General features: G+C 56.0%; 1 protein-coding gene across 1 annotated transcript; it reads left to right on the forward strand.

Moving 5' to 3' along the window:
• Positions 1-1975: 1975 nt before the first annotated feature.
• SIGLEC15 (sialic acid binding Ig like lectin 15) lies at positions 1976-16255 on the forward strand. The gene is made up of 6 exons (XM_008160824.3): positions 1976-2027; positions 12109-12168; positions 12640-13023; positions 14149-14526; positions 15892-15922; positions 16135-16255. The coding sequence occupies exons 1-6, from the start codon at positions 1976-1978 to the stop codon at positions 16253-16255; spliced, it is 1026 nt and encodes a 341-aa protein (XP_008159046.2).
• The last annotated feature ends 178 nt before the right edge of the window (positions 16256-16433 follow it).

A 16433-nucleotide genomic window follows, 5' to 3' on the forward strand; every position in this document is an offset into this window, starting at 1 on the left:
GAAAACTCTTAGGAGCATAATCTAGGCATAATAATTAAAATGCAAACTGTTCACCCTAGCAGGTTTGGCTCAGTGGATAGAGCATTGGTCCGAGGACCAAAGGGTCCCAGGTTCGATTCCAGTCAAGGGCCCAATACCTTGGTTGCAAGCCCCTCCCTGGCCCGGGCCCTGATCAGGAGGCTTGTGCAGGAGACAACCAATCAATGCGTTTCTCTCACATCAAGGTTTCCCTCTGTCTTTCCCTCTCTCTTCCACTCTCCCTAAAAATCAATGGAAAAAATATCCTCAGGTGAGGATTAACAACAATAACAACAAAAATGCAAAATGTTCATACCCTATGACCCACAGATCCCACTTCTGGGATTATTAATGAAATATAAGTACTAGTATGTAAAGACATGTGCATGAATTCCTCCTGCAGCTTTGCTTGTAATTTTGACATCCATTAACAGGGAGTGGTTAAACAAATTATTCAACATAAAATCTATTCTGTGGGATTCTATGGAGCTATTTGAAAGAATGGGGTAGGTCCGCATCTCCTGAAAGGATGCCCCTGGTTCACTGCTTAGAAGAAAGAAGCAAGTTGGAGTTCAGTGGAGCTTGAGAAGGAGTCCCAGGCAGCTGGAGCTGAGCTGGAACCCTGCTCTGCCAGGAGCTGGGGAAGCAGTCTAGTCAAGAATAGAAGGTCCTTCCTCATTTTCTGAGGATTCTGGGACCCCCAGAGCTTGACCCTGCTCTTCTCCAAGATGGCCAGGCCACCAGAGAGAACTCACCTTGAGGCAGGTGCCAGGCAGGGTGGGACCGCCAGAGTGGGATAGGACTGGCTTTCCCACCTGAGAGAGTGAGAGGTTACTAGGGGAGGAGCAGATGATAGGCAAGGCGCAAACTGGACTTGGCCGACAGCATTTCCTCCGCCACCTGGATGGGAAGAGTGGCATTGCTAATGTTACCTCTGTGCAGGGCACTGGAGTCCAGTGCATTAGCAGAAAAGAGATCCTACCACCAGACAGTCCAAATCCAACGCTGTCCGTTTGGACTGTCTGATGGTAGGATCTCTTTTCTGCTAATGCACTGGACTCGAGTGCCCTGCAAACAGACCTCTAGCTCCCACTGTCAGTCCCACAAGAGTCCACCAAGTAAGCTTCCAAGAGCTTTCCTTCTCCCCCAGGGTCCACATTTCCATCTGATATTCTACCCAGTGGCCCCAGGATGGGGGAGGGGGTCTCAGCTCTCCATACTGGATGTACTACATGTATGGCTCATGGATCAGCAGCAGCACTAGGGACGCATTAGACGACCCAGGTCAGAACCTAAATTTTAATAAGATCCTCAGGTGATCCTTATGACCATCAAAATCTGGGGTGCGGGTCTAGGACCCCAGGCCCTCTGGAGGCCTCTGGTCATGGAGGTGGACCGTCTGTGAACAAGTCTTTTCCTTGTATGTACTGACAGCCTTCTGGCTGCACTTGGATGAGTTATTATGTTGGCAGGCTCCTCCCCAACATCTCTTTCATCATCTTGTCACAACGGGTGGGGAAGGAGAGAAAAGAAGGGACTGGAGGGAGAGGAAGCCCATCCTGACACTAAAAATGTAGGAAGGGAAAGGGAGAGGGAAGAGAAGAAAGAGGGAGGAGGGAAGGAAGCATAAGCACAGTCATTTGTTAAAGGGACCGGGCTACAGAAAGGGCCCTGCATCTTCCCCATCCACTTCTCTGTTTCCTGTCCTGAAAAATCATCCGGGTGGTTCCCCTCTTAGTTTTCCACATGACTAAACCCCACGGGTCTCATCTGATCATACCTCGGGCTGCCAACCGCCTCTCCCCAGTTCCTCCAGCACCCACAGAGCCCAGCACGGTGCCGACCTGGGCACGCCGCCCACCCCTCCTCACACCTTTCTTCCCTCACACCCACAACAAGGAGGGTTCTCCGGGGTGGCCTGGCCGAATGCGGGGGCTGGTCTCCAGGCGCTCACAACATGGAAGGGTCCATCCGGCTCCTGGCCTGCTTGGTGTGCATCCTCCCGATGGGTGAGTTTCCCACTCCTCTCTCGGGCCCGTGCTGGGAACAGGACAGGTGCTCACAAAACCCTCGGTACAGTCTTCTCGCCTTAAACTCAGTGAAGCTGGGATCAATTACCCAGAGCCTCCAGGCCTGTGGAGGAGGAAGAGCTGCACTCTGGGAGGCTGGGGTGACAGAAGACAGAAGTTCAAGTCTGGGCTTTGCCTTGGGATCCAAGTGATGGAGGCAGCCCCTGACTTCTCTGGGCCCGTGTCCCCGCCTGTAGAAAGGCTGCCTGGCCCACCCAGTGCCGTGAGGATCCAGGGAGATAACGGACAAGGAGTGGGAAGGAGAGTCAGGCTCCGAACAGACTTTGGGTGTTGTAACCTGTCACTCTCTCAGGTGGGAAAGCCAGCCCCGCCCCACACAGTGTTTTACGTTGCCATGGGCACTGGCACGCCCCAAGGGGAGCGGAGGAGAGCACACTGAGGTTTGGGGTAAGGATGCAGATGATTTCACGTGGGAAATAGGGCCGGTGAGAGAGGGCACCCTGACCTCCCAGCAGGAACTCCAAAGGGTGAGCGGGAACTCTGTGGCAGGCTCAAGTGACAGTGACATCTGGGTCCTTGAGCTCAGTGCGTTAGTGTCCCTGGGAACAGTGTGCCTCACAGGTTGATCCCAGCCCATCTGCATCACAATCCCAGAGGAGAGGGATGCTTGTTAAAATGCAGATACTGCCCTGGCCCGGGTTCTCAGTGGTTAGAACATAGGCCCACGCACCAAAGAGCTGTGGGTTTGATTCCCAGTCAAGGGCACATACTTAGGTTGCAGGTTCGATCCCGGCTCTGGTCAGGGCTTGTGCAGGAGGCAACCAATCGATGTGATTCTCTCACATCAGTATTTCCTTCTCTCTTTCTCTCCCTCTTTGTCCTCCCTCTCCCCGTTCCACTCTCTCTAAACATCAATGGGGAAAAAATATCCTTGGGTGAGGCTTAAACACACACACACACACAACACACACACACACACACACACTAAAATGAGGATACTTCAGCTCCACCCCAGACCTGTGGAACCACATGATCAGGCAGCAGAGCCCAGGAATCTGCATTCTTCCACCATCACCTTGAGTGATTCTGATGGTCAGGGCCATCAAGGGAACTGGGATAAATGACAGAGGCCATCCTCTGTGGCCCTCTGTCTGGGCTCCAGCTCTCTCCTCAATCCCAGCCTGAGAGGTCGTTCCCATGACCCCTGGACTCCGCATCTGTGTCTGTGAGCACGGTCCCTGCTGCCACGTGCTGCTGGCGACTTCGCTGACATCGTGATGTTCAAAGCTGTTAGACAACACGCCTTGTGTGGGGTCCTGTCGCCAGGGCTGGATGATAAACTCGCACCCCTTCAGCTCCTTCCCTCCCCCTCTAACAGAGCCCAGGCAGGTCTGCGTGGAACAGGAACAGGAAGTGCCCACACAACTCTAAGTGCTGGCACTTTAGTTAGTAACTCACGTGAGCCTCAGAACCCAGTGGGGAAGGAGCTATTCTATTCCCTTTTCACAGACGGGAAACTGATGCATAGAGAGCTTTGGTGAGTGACGGGGGAAAAGGGGGGCGGGGTGGTGGAGCTGAGGTTAGAACCATAGACTGGACCCCACACACACTGCCCGCTGTCCCCTGCACAGAGCCCTATGGCGGGGGCTAATGGGGAAGGGGCTTTTCTCCCAAGTGGGCTGAACTCAGCCATCTTTCTGGGGTGCTTTAAGGTTGGGTCCCACATAGAGGGTAGGAGCTGGAAGAGGCGGCCCTGCCCAGACCCGGGGCAGATAGGAGAGCAGCAGTACAGGACCTGAGTGCTGATGTCAGATGTGGCTTTGAATCCTGGCTCTGCTGTTTATTGGCTGTGTGGCCCTGGGCAGGCTTCCTGACTTCTCTGAGCCCCGATAAGGGGGGGTCCCTGCCACCTCACAGTGGTGACGTGAAGGACAGCTAGATCCTGGAGGACAGGCCCCGCACAGCTCCTGGCCCTCGGTGGTTATGCAGTAAGTGGCGTGAAAGGCTGCAGAAGGCACACAGCTTGGAGAGAAGCGAGGTATGGGGGTGTTTGTGTTTTGCTTGGGTTTGTTTCCCTCCTGCTGAGGGTCAGCTGCTATGAGTCAGTTAAGCACAAGAGTTAGAGGAAGCATGCGCGGTCACATGTTCCAGAACAAGCCCGACCCGCACCAGTGCTCCAGCTGTGTGTCAAGATGGCGCAGAAGGCTGAGCCACGTGTGTAAGCCTATGGGGAGGGACCCTGTTGTTCTCAGTGGCAGCTGCCTCACTGCTGCAACCCACAGGTCTGTAGCTAAGGTGAGCGGGGTCCCACTTTCTGAAACTACTCTGATGACGGTCACCTGTGAGCCCCTCCACGTGGCTGCGGGACTGGGCAGGAGGCTCCTGGGCTTGGCTGCGATGTGAGAGCCCAAAGGGCTGCACGACCAAGGTCACAGTCACATCCTGTCCACACTCTGAACATGGGGCCCAGGACAGGCCGCTGGCAAAAGTGAATGGATGAAGCTGCTCCACAAACCCCCTACCCCCACTTTCCCTGCCCTTCTCCCTCTTTACGTCACCCACTCAGCACCCCAGCACCCAGTGCTCTGGGCAGGCCCTCATCTCCAGGCGGTCCCCACACACTCCCCTTGTCTTTCCCCAAGTTCTCCCCGCAAATCTGCTTTTAGAAAGTGGGAGATGCCAAGGAATGGGGGAGGTGGACACTGGTCTGGGCTCTGACCACTTGGGCGGCCTTGTGCAAGTGCCCAGTCGGTCCACAAATCTCTGATAAGCAGGTTTCGCAATCACAGCAGCTGTCATCCTCGGGGACTTCTGTGCTGGACCTTTGACGAGCAGCTCATTGACTCTTCCCCACAGCCCTGCAGAGTGAGGAGCCTTGTCCCTGATTTAGGGAGGTCAGGTGACTCCGGGATGTCACAGCCTGGATGGGAACTGGAGTCGCCTGTGTGCAGTGGTGGTGAGCCTGGGCCAAAGCGTGGCGCTCTGAGGAATGTAGTTGACGAGCTCTGAGTCACTGAAGAAAAAGGCCAGGCCATCGCAGACTCACCCAGGCTGTGGGAAGCCCATGCGGGGTGCAGGTAACGTCAGGGAGGAGGTGGCTGCATCGTGGGTCCAGGAGGAATGGGAAGGGTTAGGGAGCCAGGATGCTTCTGCTGCTGGTGGTGGCTACTCTGGTCAGCAGCTGGATGGAGAAGCCCTACCCGGGGAGGAGGAGGAGTGAAGGAGAACAGGGCCCTGGAGGAGGCGAGGAGTGCGGACAGGGACAGGCTGAATCAGAACTCTGAAGAGCAGCGTCCTGTGGTGGACACGGGCCCCAGGACAGTGGCTCTGCATCTCACTCAGCTCAGGTGAGCAGCCAAAGAGGCCAGGGTGTAGGGGGAAGCCAGAATAACCTGAGGGCAGACGGAGACCCACAGGCCCTGTACTCACACATCAGTGTACCTCACCCCTTCCCTAGACCCTTCTGGATCTGGTTCTCACTGAAGGATGGAATTCCTGTTTCCACTCCCTCCTCTCCCCTCTGGACTCCACCCCTTTCTCGTCTTTTCTCCACGGATAACCTATCTGGACAGCGTGCAGGCTCAGAAAGAACTGTGGCAGCAGTTGCCGAAACCGGTTTGGCTCAGTGGATAGAGCGTCGGCCTGCGGACTGAAAGGTCCCAGGTTCGATTCCGGTCAAGGGCATGTACCTTGGTTGCAGGCACATCCCCAATGGGGAGTGTGCAGGAGGCAGCTGATCGATGTTTCTCTCTCATCGATGTTTCTAACTCTCTATCTCTCTCCCTTCCTCTCTGTAAAAAATCAATAAAATATATTAAAAAAAAAAAAAAAAAGAACTGTGGCAGCAAACCGAGGGGCAGGAGGGAATCGGAAGAAAGGCAATGTTCCCCTGCTCAACCCACACACACCTAACTGGTGAGGTTGGTGGCCACGATGAACATCTCTCCCTGCTCCCTCTCCTGACCCTCCAGGTGTCACTGTGCCTGAGAGGCCACCATCAGAGTTATTCCCTGAGAACACCCTTGTTGACATGCCCAGTGTCCCCGGGGAGGGTAGCCCTGCACACACAGCTGACTCATCAGATTAGCTGCCTGTCGACGGCCAGCCACCATGGGAGCAGTGCCTCTGAGTGCCTCTGAGTGCCGCAAGGCTATCCCTCCCGAGGTCCATGCTGACTGCCCACGTGGTGTCATCCTTCCCCCTCCCAAGCCCACAACTTGTTTCCTCCAAAAATGTCACATAAAACCCACCCAGCAGACCTATTCTTGTTAAAGCACCCTTCTGTGAGGGCGCTTACCCCACTGGCCATTGTCCCACCAGGACCACCTGGGGCTCACTTTCCTGTCTGTGCTCCACAGACAGCAACTGGCCCACACTCTGTGATGAGACCGATAAGCGGTTTCCTCTATAGTTCACATGAGCAGACTAGCACAGAGCCCACTGCCAGTGGCCTCCAGAGAGGCTCCGGGCACGTTCCTGCTCCCCCCTCACCAAGGAACTGGTAGAATTCTTGGTCAATGGCAGCCAAAACCAAGGTTTCTATTTCTGATCCATCCAGATACCCCTTCTGCCATCCAGGTTCTGCAGATGTGCATGGGGCTTTGGGATAACAAGTCCAGGGTGACTCGACTACCCCTCAGTTGAGTCGTGGTTATGGTGACACAGGAGCTGGTGCCCAATATTGCAGCCCAGCCCTTCCCGGCTGAGCACCAGTCACCATGAGGGAACGATGTGGAGAGTTTGGTAAATGATGGTCAGGGGGCATCAAGGCCCAGATGCATCTGTCAATCGCTAAGTTTTCTGGATGCCTAATGGCTTATTTTTAGAAATATGTCTTTTAACTTAAAAAGACATATTTCCAAAATACTTGACTTCCTTATCAAATTTATCCAAATGTTATTTTCAGAATAGACTTTTAGACTGAAAAGTCACCTTAGTAAACATCGAGACATCATTTCACGGATGAGCCCACTGAGGCCAGAGAGCTGCGGGGACTTGTCTAAAGTCACAAAGTCAGGGTCAGTCTGGCCCCGGGCTAGCGCCCAAAACAGATGCCTGATCCCCCACCTGGGGGCACACCTCTCATGGCAATGAACCTCCCCAAGGTGACTCGGTCACAGCTGCAAGCATCTGTCACACAGCCTGCTGCAGGTCACGGTGCCTGAAGACCCTCTGCCCTCACTCCTTTTTAAAGGTCTCTTCCGTGCTGAACTTTTGGCATTTCCATCCTGGGTCCTGAGCTGTCTTTTCATCGTGTTCACTGGCTCCTTCCTCCCAGGATGTCAGCTGTCTTTTCTTGCTGCTTTCAATGGGCCTGAAAACACAATCCATTTTCCAGCTTTTCACTTTGTAGTTCCCTAAGCGGGGCTGCTAACCAAACAGACCTGTCAGACCTGTGTGTAAATGAAAAGCAAACGGTGGCTGAGCAATGGCCAGACTATAAACATACGGAGGAGGGCCATTAATTGTCACAGTAATTGCATCCCCAACACAATGTCTAGCACACAATTGGCCCTCAATGAGTAGTTATTGAGTGAATAAATACACAAAGAAATGACTGGCTACCAGGTGAGTTAAGGGCAAGGGCTAGGCCAGTGGTCGGCAAACTGCGGCTCGTGAGTCACTTGCGGCTCTTTGGCCCCTTGAGTGTGGCTCTTCCACAAGATACCACGTGCGGGCGCGCACGTACAGTGCGATTGAAACTTCGTGGCCCATGCGCAGAAGTCGGTTTTCGGCTCTCAAGAGAAATTTCAATCGTTGTATTGTTGATATTTGGCTCTGTTGACTAATGAGTTTGCCGACCACTGGGCTAGGCTATTGAATTTCCTGTGGTCTAAAATGCCAAATCCAGTTGCAAATGGTGCAATGTTAGGATATCAATGTGTCTTAACCCTTTGCACTCGCTTGCTTTTTTCTCGATTCCTTTATTCTACTCGGGATTTAATTTTTTAAATACCCCAGATTTTACAAAACGCAGCAGTAGAATAAAAAAACTGGAGTTTCTTTTCATACAAACTTATTTATTTGGATTTTTTTATATTTCAAATTATTGATACATTCAAAGGGTATAAAAAGAGCTGCTACCGATGCTAACCGTGTCGAGTCACACTCGACATCCGAGTGCAAAAGGGTAACCCCCTGCTGCCTCACCCTGGGTTATATGCCCACACACTCCTCCACTGGTCAGCACTCTCCGCCCTACCCCCTTCCAACCTCACCCCTTTGCAGGGCTAGTGAACGGAGGGAGCTAACAGCCATCGAGCCTTTGCTGAGTGTCAGGCACTGTGATCTACAGAGATTTCATTCAATCCTCAATCCTATGAGAAAGGTATTGTGCTCCCCTTTCTGCCACAGGGAAGCCTGAGTGAGACCTGGGCCATTTAAGAAACTTGCCCAAACATCTCCTACTACGTGAATGAGCCTAGAACAGTGCAGGCCCAGACTGGGTGCTTGATACACGTCTGAAGAGAGAACGACCCCAAGTAAGATTGTCGCCCCAGGCTTAGCTGTGCCAAAGCTGAAGTACTTTCCACCATGCCCTGTGGCCCACCACTGAGGGGAGGCACGTTGGACAATGGGAAGAATATGGGCCTCCCGTTGACCCCAGAGGTTGACAGACCTGAGATAAGGAAATTAAAGATCCTATAAGAAAGGGTGGTGTCTTCCCGCCCCTGTCCTAAGAGACAGGAGACTGTGCGTGAGCTGCCAGAGAGAATGGTAAATGTCACAGGATGCTGGGAGCTTGGATTCCTGCCAAAGCAAATGCATCTGTACCCGGGGCAATTCCTGCCAACCCTGAGTCCCCTGGGGGGATTCATCGAAAGGTCTCCGTGTGAGAAGGCGTCCTACAGCAGGTAAACAGGAAACCCAGGTTCCGGCCCCCAGCCCTACCCGGAGCCAAGAGGGTAACACTTGGTGAAGGCCTCTGTGTGCCCTCTCTGCGCCTACAGCAGAACCCCAGGGGGGGAAGCCCCCTCCCCCGCCCCCGCCCCACCTCATCTGTGTCACACTTCAGGGTGAATCCAAACCCCTGAGGGCAAAGCCTCAGGCTCTGCTTCTCTCTGCTTCTGGTTAGTCAGATGACCTGGTCATGTCACTTGTGCTTTCTGAGCCCCAATCCTCACCCCACCCCCATCTCTAAAAAGAGGCTAGCCCGGCTGGTGTGGTTCAGTGGTGGAGCGTTGACCTATGAACCAGGAGGTCATGGTTCAGTTCTCAGTCAGGGCACATGCCTGGCTTGATCTCCAGTGTGGGGCATGCAGGAAGCAGCCCATCAATGATTCTCTCTCATCATTGATCTTTCTCTCTCTCCCTCTCTCTTCCTCTCTGAAATCAATAAAAATATATTTTAAAAAATAAATAATAAAAAGGGGCTAATGACAGTCTCTCACGGGGTTGTTGTGCATATGAAATGAAATGAGGTATGTCCCCCAAGGAGCCCCCAAAGCACTATGAACTCTGGCCCCCTAAACTCCACATGTCCTGCAACCTCTCTGTTGATGGTCTGCCTTCTGCGTTGCCCTGTTGTCTCCTTTGCCTAGACTGCCTTCAATCCACCCTGAGGCTTAGTAACATCCCACTCCTTTCTCAAGGCTCTGCTGAAATGGGTCTCCTCTCTCATGGGTCCTCCACTCCCTGCCTGCCTACTATCTGCACAATGCCTCTCCCCCACGATGTGCCCAGCCATTCCTGCCAGCCGGATCACCCTCCCACTGTCATGGCAATTGCATTACTTACTAGGTGACATGGCACTGTGCTGGGCAGTAACACAAGTATTACCCCACACACGTGGGCCCTGCCCTCCCAGAGCTTCTGGGTACCTGGGCGAGACACACAGTGAACAGGCAATGCCCACGCAGAGGAAGTACCTCTGCCAGCCCTGCGGCACAGGGTAGGGCAGGACCCATGTTCCACACCCAGGCTTGGGCCTCAAGGAAGGCCTCCCACTGTAGGCAGACTCAGAGGAGACCTGGAGGTGGTGAGGAGGGAGCTGGTGAGTGAAAGGGCCCAGAACCACGCTCAGACAAAGGGAACACTGTCTCTCATTAGAGCACCTGGCAGGCAGTGGTGTAATTATGTGTTCCCAGATCCCCTCCCTTCCTGAGCTGTGAGCTCCAGCAGGCTGGTAAATCTTCCTGTTGATCTTTGTAACCCCCTCTCCTATCCCAGTGCCTGGCTTAGCATGGGGACGCATCCGATAAATGTTTGCTAATTGATAAATGGACAAGAACAAACAATACCTGGGGGATCTGGGATGCCTGTGAGATGCAGGGGGTCAGAGGAGGCTGAAGTTACAGAGGGTGGGAAATGCAGGGAAACTGAGGCAGGGCTAAGTCTCGAGAGCGGGAAGATGCTTTCTGCAGCTGGGAGTACTGACTGAACCAGCAAAACCTCAGAAGGTTTCTCAAATTTGATTATTAACGACTGAGCAAACAAGCTCTTACTCGGGATAATTGTCAAGTCCTCCATTTGGGTTCAAAAGCGGAATTCCACTTGTCCGGAAGAAAAGAGATTTGGCTTAGCAGATTATGTGGAAGAAAAAAAAAAGAACTTGTGGTTTTATTTGATTGCAAGCTCAGCACAAGGGCAAAGTGAGGTTGTATATGAGGCACAACTCACAAAACCCGATTCGACCCCACTCTGCAGGCCCAGCACACCTGGATCCCACACCTAGAACCCGGGTCAGGACACTACACTGCAGGAAAGTACTGAGCAGGCAGTGGGAATGGGGAGGGGCAGGGGGGGCTGGGACCTTCACCAGAAAAGAGAAGGCTTTAAGGGGTCTGGTAGCCATGATGGGCTTCTGGAAGGGCTGTCACGGGGAGGGGGTGTGCAATGCTCCACGAATTAGTGGCAGTCACGTGGTGGTGTAGACGGATTCTGTGCAGGAGGAATGCTCTAACCCAGTGGTCGGCAAACTCATTGGTCAACAGAGCCAAATATCAACAGTACAACGATTGAAATTTCTTTGGAGAGCCAAAATTTTTAAACTTAAATTTCTTCTAACGCCACTTCTTCAAAATAGACTCGCCCAGGCCATGGTATTTTGTGGAAGAGCCACACTCAAGGGGCCAAAGAGCCGCACGTGGCTCGCGAGCCGCAGTTTGCCGACCATGGCTCTAACCTATGGATGGTTCAGAGAGAGATGATTCCTGCCAGGGCCTATGTCAGGCTACCTGGAAGAGCAAAGAGCACTGGACTTGCCATCAGAAAAGCCGGGTTTCTCCCCCTTTCTGCCTGTGTGCCGCTGGGCCTTCATTTTCTCATCTGCAACAATGCTGGCCCTGCTTTTCTCCCCTGGGTGTCTTGAGCGTCATGTGACCTGATGTGTGTGAAAGAACTATGTAAATTGCAAAGCCCTTTGGAAATACAAGGGCTGCTATATTATTCTCTCTAAATATTCTTTTTCGTGAACTGCAGCTGGGCACTAGCTGCTAAGCCTGCCCTCCCTCCTTGGGGAGGCACAACCCCTGGTCTGATCCTCTGAGGACCCACACTGACAGCCACCCCCACCCCCCACCCAGCCCACAGCTCTCACAAAGCACATGTTCAATTGCACGGGAGGAACTCACAGCCCGCTGTGAGCTGGAGGCAGAGTGAAGCCTCTGGCTCTCACCTGGCCATGCTTCAGAGGCTCACAGCGCAGGAGGTGAGGACACGGAGTCCAGACAGGGGTGTTTGCCCGGAGCAAGGGGGCAGCATAACTGCCCACCACGCAGGGCCTCTCAGCTCCCTGTCTGGGCACCAGCCCCTTGGGAAGCCTGCTTGGGTTGGCCTGGATTCTAGAGGAATCTTATCCACCAACTTAACACTTTAGCTTCAAAACATACCACCCCTCCCAAGCCTCAGTTTCCCCTCTATGAATGGGAGTGTTGGTGTCTTTGAATGAGACCGGAGCCCCCATGCCTTAGCGCAATAGAGTGCTGCTGTGGAGTCAGGCGGGACTGAGTTTGAATGCTGGTTTTGCCACATCCTGGTTGTGTGACCGAAGGCAATTACTTCACCTCGCTGTGCCTCAGTTTCTTAACATGTAACGGGACATAACTATGCTTACCTCTAGGATCACTTGTGAGAACTAAGAGAGATACCACCGGGAACTTGCTCAACACAGAGGTGCACAGTAAGTGCTTTTATTATCCTCACCATCTTGGAGGGGCTGGGACTCTAGCAACCACAGAATCCAGGACTTCTCTGCAGCAAGGCAGGTGCTGGGGTCACTGGGCCTGTTGGCGAGGTGGGACCTCCGGGAGAGAGTGAGGAAATAGTCCCAGGGAAGTGGGGGAGGGTCCAGGAACCTCCCCATCAAGGGAGTCAAGGTTCCAGGAGATGTCTCTAGGCACCCGGTGGGTTTCCAGTCCCTTCTTCCGGGGGAGGGGTGCTTCCTGAGTCATGGGTTTCCAGAGGGTGGGGCGCTTCTAAAGGCCTGGGGTTTTCAGGCCCTGGGGGTGAGTGGGGAGTGGGGTGCTTCCTGAATCATGGGTTTCCAGGGGGTCCCTCCGGAGTCCTGGAGATGGGGGGCCTCAGCCAGGCCAGGGGCGGGTAAGGCTGAACCGCCGGGCTGCCCCACCCCACCCCCCCCCCCCCCCCCCAGGTGCCCCGACGCAGCGCTGGTCCATGCAGCTGCCGGCCGAGGTGAGCGCGGCGGCGGGCGAGGCGGCCGTGCTGCCCTGCACCTTCACGCACCCGCACCGCCACTACGACGGGCCGCTGACGGCCATCTGGCGCGCGGGCGAGCCCTTCGCGGGCCCGCAGGTGTTCCGCTGCGCGGCGGCGCGGGGCAGCGAGCTCTGCCAGACGGCGCTCAGCCTGCACGGCCGCTTCCGCCTGCTGGGCAACCCGCGCCGCAACGACCTCTCGCTGCGCGTGGAGCGCCTCGCCCTGGCCGACGAGGGCCGCTACTTCTGCCGCGTGGAGTTCGCGGGCGACATCCACGACCGCTACGAGAGCCGCCACGGCGTCCGGCTGCACGTGACCGGTGAGCGCGGGGCGGGGCTGCGGGGCGAGGCGGCCCCCTTCCTCCCTCCCGCCCCCCCCCCCCGCCCCTCCCAGGCGGCTTACTAGGTGCCGCGCCGCGGGGACAGGAAGGGCATCCGTACACACTCCTTTCTCCCGAGCGGGGCCTCACACTTGGCAGTGGTTATGGGGCCACCTGGGACCCTGTCACACGTGCATATCCTGGCCCCGAAGGGCTAGGCGGGCCCGGGAATGGACATTGTAGAGAAGCCCTTAGAGAGTTAAGTCCCCAGTAGCTCCAAGTCCAGGGGAGAGAAGAATTAGTGAACGACAACCCTAAATAGGACAGCAGGGCTGCCATGCTGCCATGGGGTGAGCGCTGTGTGCTCTGAAGGGCACCCGCGTCCTCTGGGGGGCGCACTGGCTAGACGCTGGGGTATAGAGATGTGGGAACCAGCGTCCCCGCCCCTAGAGCAGCGGTTCTCATCCCGGGCTGCGCTTTGGGAATTGCCTGCACAGCTTTAAAAATCCGGGACCTCTTATGGTCCTGGGCGGGGTTGTCCGGGAGTGTGGGGTTGGAGTCTGACCCTCCCACGAACTTCGCACGTGCCTCGGGCTGGCTGCACGCCCCTCTGAGAGCATTTCAGCTTCCTCCCAGGGGGCACCTGCCTAACACAGGCCCGTGGGTGCAGAGCATCAGCCTCCACTCTAGCTCTTGGTGAGGTTGCCTGGAGGCGGGAGGTGCCCTTGAGATCGCACCGGCAGACTGCCCCCCACCCTGCGCCACCCCGATCCTAAGGACTCTGTAGTGAGCACTTACTACGGGCCGGGCCCTAGTCCAAGCGCCCTGCACGTATTAATTTGCCACATCTTCCCACCGACCCCATAAGGTAAGTGAGCCGCATTTTACACCTGGGGAAACGGAGGCACGGAGCGGCGGGAGAGTTTGACCAGGGCCACACCTGTACTGGACCCAGGCAGGCTGGTGCCCAAGCGCCCACTCCCCCCCTCCTTTACGCGCTGCTCCCACCTCTTCCTCCTTTCTGGGCGAGAAAAGGAGACCGAGGAGGGCACCTTTGCTCCTTGCCCGCCGCGCCCTCTGACCGCGGTTCGCTCTCTTCCCCGCCCCACTGGCCGCCGCCCGCAGCCGCCCCACGGATCATCAATATATCGGTGCTGCCGGGGCCCACGCACGCCTTCCGCGCGCTCTGCACGGCCGAAGGGGAGCCGCCGCCCGCCCTCACCTGGTCCGGCCCGGCCCTGGGCAACCGCTCCACCGCCGCGCGGGGCCCGGGTCAGGGTGTTGGCCACCAGGTGACCGCCGAGCTGCCCGCGCTGGCCCAAGACGGTCGCTACACGTGCACGGCCTCCAACAGCCTGGGCCGCGCCGAGGCCAGCGTCTACTTGTTCCGCTTCCACGGCGCCTCCAAGGCCTCCACCGTCGCCCTCCTGCTCGGCGCGCTCGGCCTCAAGGCGCTGCTGCTGCTGGGCGCGCTGGCCGCCTGCGCCAGCCGCCGCCGCCTAGGTGGGTGCGCCTGGGCCGAAGTGGGTGCTAGGGGAGCGGCGGGGCGGGGGCTCTCCTTTTAGGTAAGACCATCAGGCTGACCACCTGGCATGACACAACCAAAACATCATTTTTGCGCCTGTGCATCCCCTCCATTTCCTCTACCTGCATCCAACCCAGGAGCTGGGAACCAGCGTGAGCCCACTTTACAATCAGGAAGCCGAGGCCAGCAAGGCGAAGGAACTCAACTCTAGCCTGGAGTCACAGTGCTAGGCACCAGTCAGTGTGGTTCTGGGGCCCTTCCCTTTACCACCCCCATAAAGGACGCCTCCCTGAGCTCTCTGACCACACAGAGGCTGGGCGAATAGCACCATTCCACTAGTGACAGCCGCAGCGGGAGGACCTGCTAGCGCTGTGTGGTTCTCACAATAGAGGTGAATAAAACGCAGTTCCTGGCCCTTGGCCCTGGAATGGGGTGAGGAGTGAGCAGATGCTTGCAGGCTCAGAAGTGTGTCCTAGAGTCCGGGCACTGGGGGAGCTCAGGGCGTGCATGCATCACTCTGGGGGGCACCTGGGTGGGGCCAGGAAGGAGGGTGTTCTACAAGTGAGGCGAGAGGGAGATGAACTGTAAGGAGGCATGAGCCAGGAGGACAAGGGGCTAGAGCCGTGGTCGGCAAATTGCGGCTCGCGAGCCACATGCGGCTCTTTGGCCCCTTGAGTGTGGCTCTTCCACAAAATACCACGGCCTGGGCGAGTCTATGTTGAAGAAGTGGTGTTAGAAGAAGTTTAAGTTTAAAAAATTTGGCTCTCAAAGGAATTTCAATCGTTGTACTGTTGATATTTGGCTCTGTTGACTAATGAGTTTGCCGACCACTAGCTTGCTAGAGTATTCCCAGCGGAGGGAACAGCATGCACAGAAGTGTGGAAGGGTGAAGAGCAGGGAGCTGCAGTGGGCCCTACATTGCTCCTGGGCTGGAGGGGAAATTTGCTTCTGTGCCCCAAAGAGGGGACTTCCCAGAGCCACTCAGACCACCCAGGCCAGTAGCACCAGCCTCAGACTCTCCTGGGATGAAATCCAAAACTGGTCACCGTTGCCCCAGCTGCCCTTTTGCCACGGCCACCCTGGCTCTCTTGCTGGTTCTTCAAACTCACCCAACATTCTGTGCTCGGGGCCCTCAGAAGGGCAGGTTTTTCTATTGGACCGCCCCCCACTCCACCCTTCTCCTCGGTAACTCCTGCTCACCCTTCACGTTACCCTTCACACCCTGCCAGCTTTCCCTTCGGACCACTGTCCACTGTGGGGTGGGGTGGACGGCCAGGCCTGTAGTCTGGAGGCCACCCTGTAGATTCATGCCCTCTCTCTCTTTCTCCCTTTCCCTCACCCAGAGGATCCAGTCACCCAGGACACTCCACCACGGTAAGTGAGCTACCCCCCCCCCAGTCCCCCCACACACACACACACAAGTTCTGCGCTGCCCTGCCTCCAACCTTGTTAGTGTCCAGGCCCTGGATCAGGGCGCTGACACCCACCTCATCCCTCCTTCCTGCCCCTGGCTGGGCTGTGGTTTGGGAAGTCGGGGACCCCTACCTCCTGTATTGGGTGATCAGCCAACTTTCTCTTGCCCACAGGCCTCAGGCTCAGGAGTCCAATTATGAGAATTTGAACCAGAGGAGCCCGCGGAGTCCACCCGCAGCCACGTGTCCACCACGGGGAGCCCCTCAGACACAGGCATCCGCTTGTGCACCATGAGCTGCAAAGGCTGGCGTGAGGCTTGGCTGGGGCAGCCCTTCCTGGTTCTCGGGCACCTTGGCACCTCCTGGGAGTCAAGACCCCACACAGGGGCTCAGTGGTCTCCTACATGGACATCTGTCTCAGAGCCCCTGTAATATGTCAGTGGGGCCAGCATTTTGAAAGAGTGTGTATATGT

This window comes from Eptesicus fuscus, chromosome 12 (genome assembly GCF_027574615.1).
Source record: "Eptesicus fuscus isolate TK198812 chromosome 12, DD_ASM_mEF_20220401, whole genome shotgun sequence".
Lineage (NCBI taxonomy): Eukaryota > Metazoa > Chordata > Mammalia > Chiroptera > Vespertilionidae > Eptesicus > Eptesicus fuscus.

Excerpts from the sequence above, each read along its gene's own strand:
- SIGLEC15 (XM_008160824.3), top strand. The coding sequence starts at position 1,976 with ATGGAAGGGTCCATCCGGCTCCTGGCCTGCTTGGTGTGCATCCTCCCG. Across the intron at positions 2,028-12,108 it reads GGTGTGCATCCTCCCGATGG|GATCACTTGTGAGAACTAAG; the intron begins GTGAGTTTCCCA and ends GCTTACCTCTAG. Across the intron at positions 15,923-16,134 it reads ACCCAGGACACTCCACCACG|GCCTCAGGCTCAGGAGTCCA; the intron begins GTAAGTGAGCTA and ends TCTTGCCCACAG.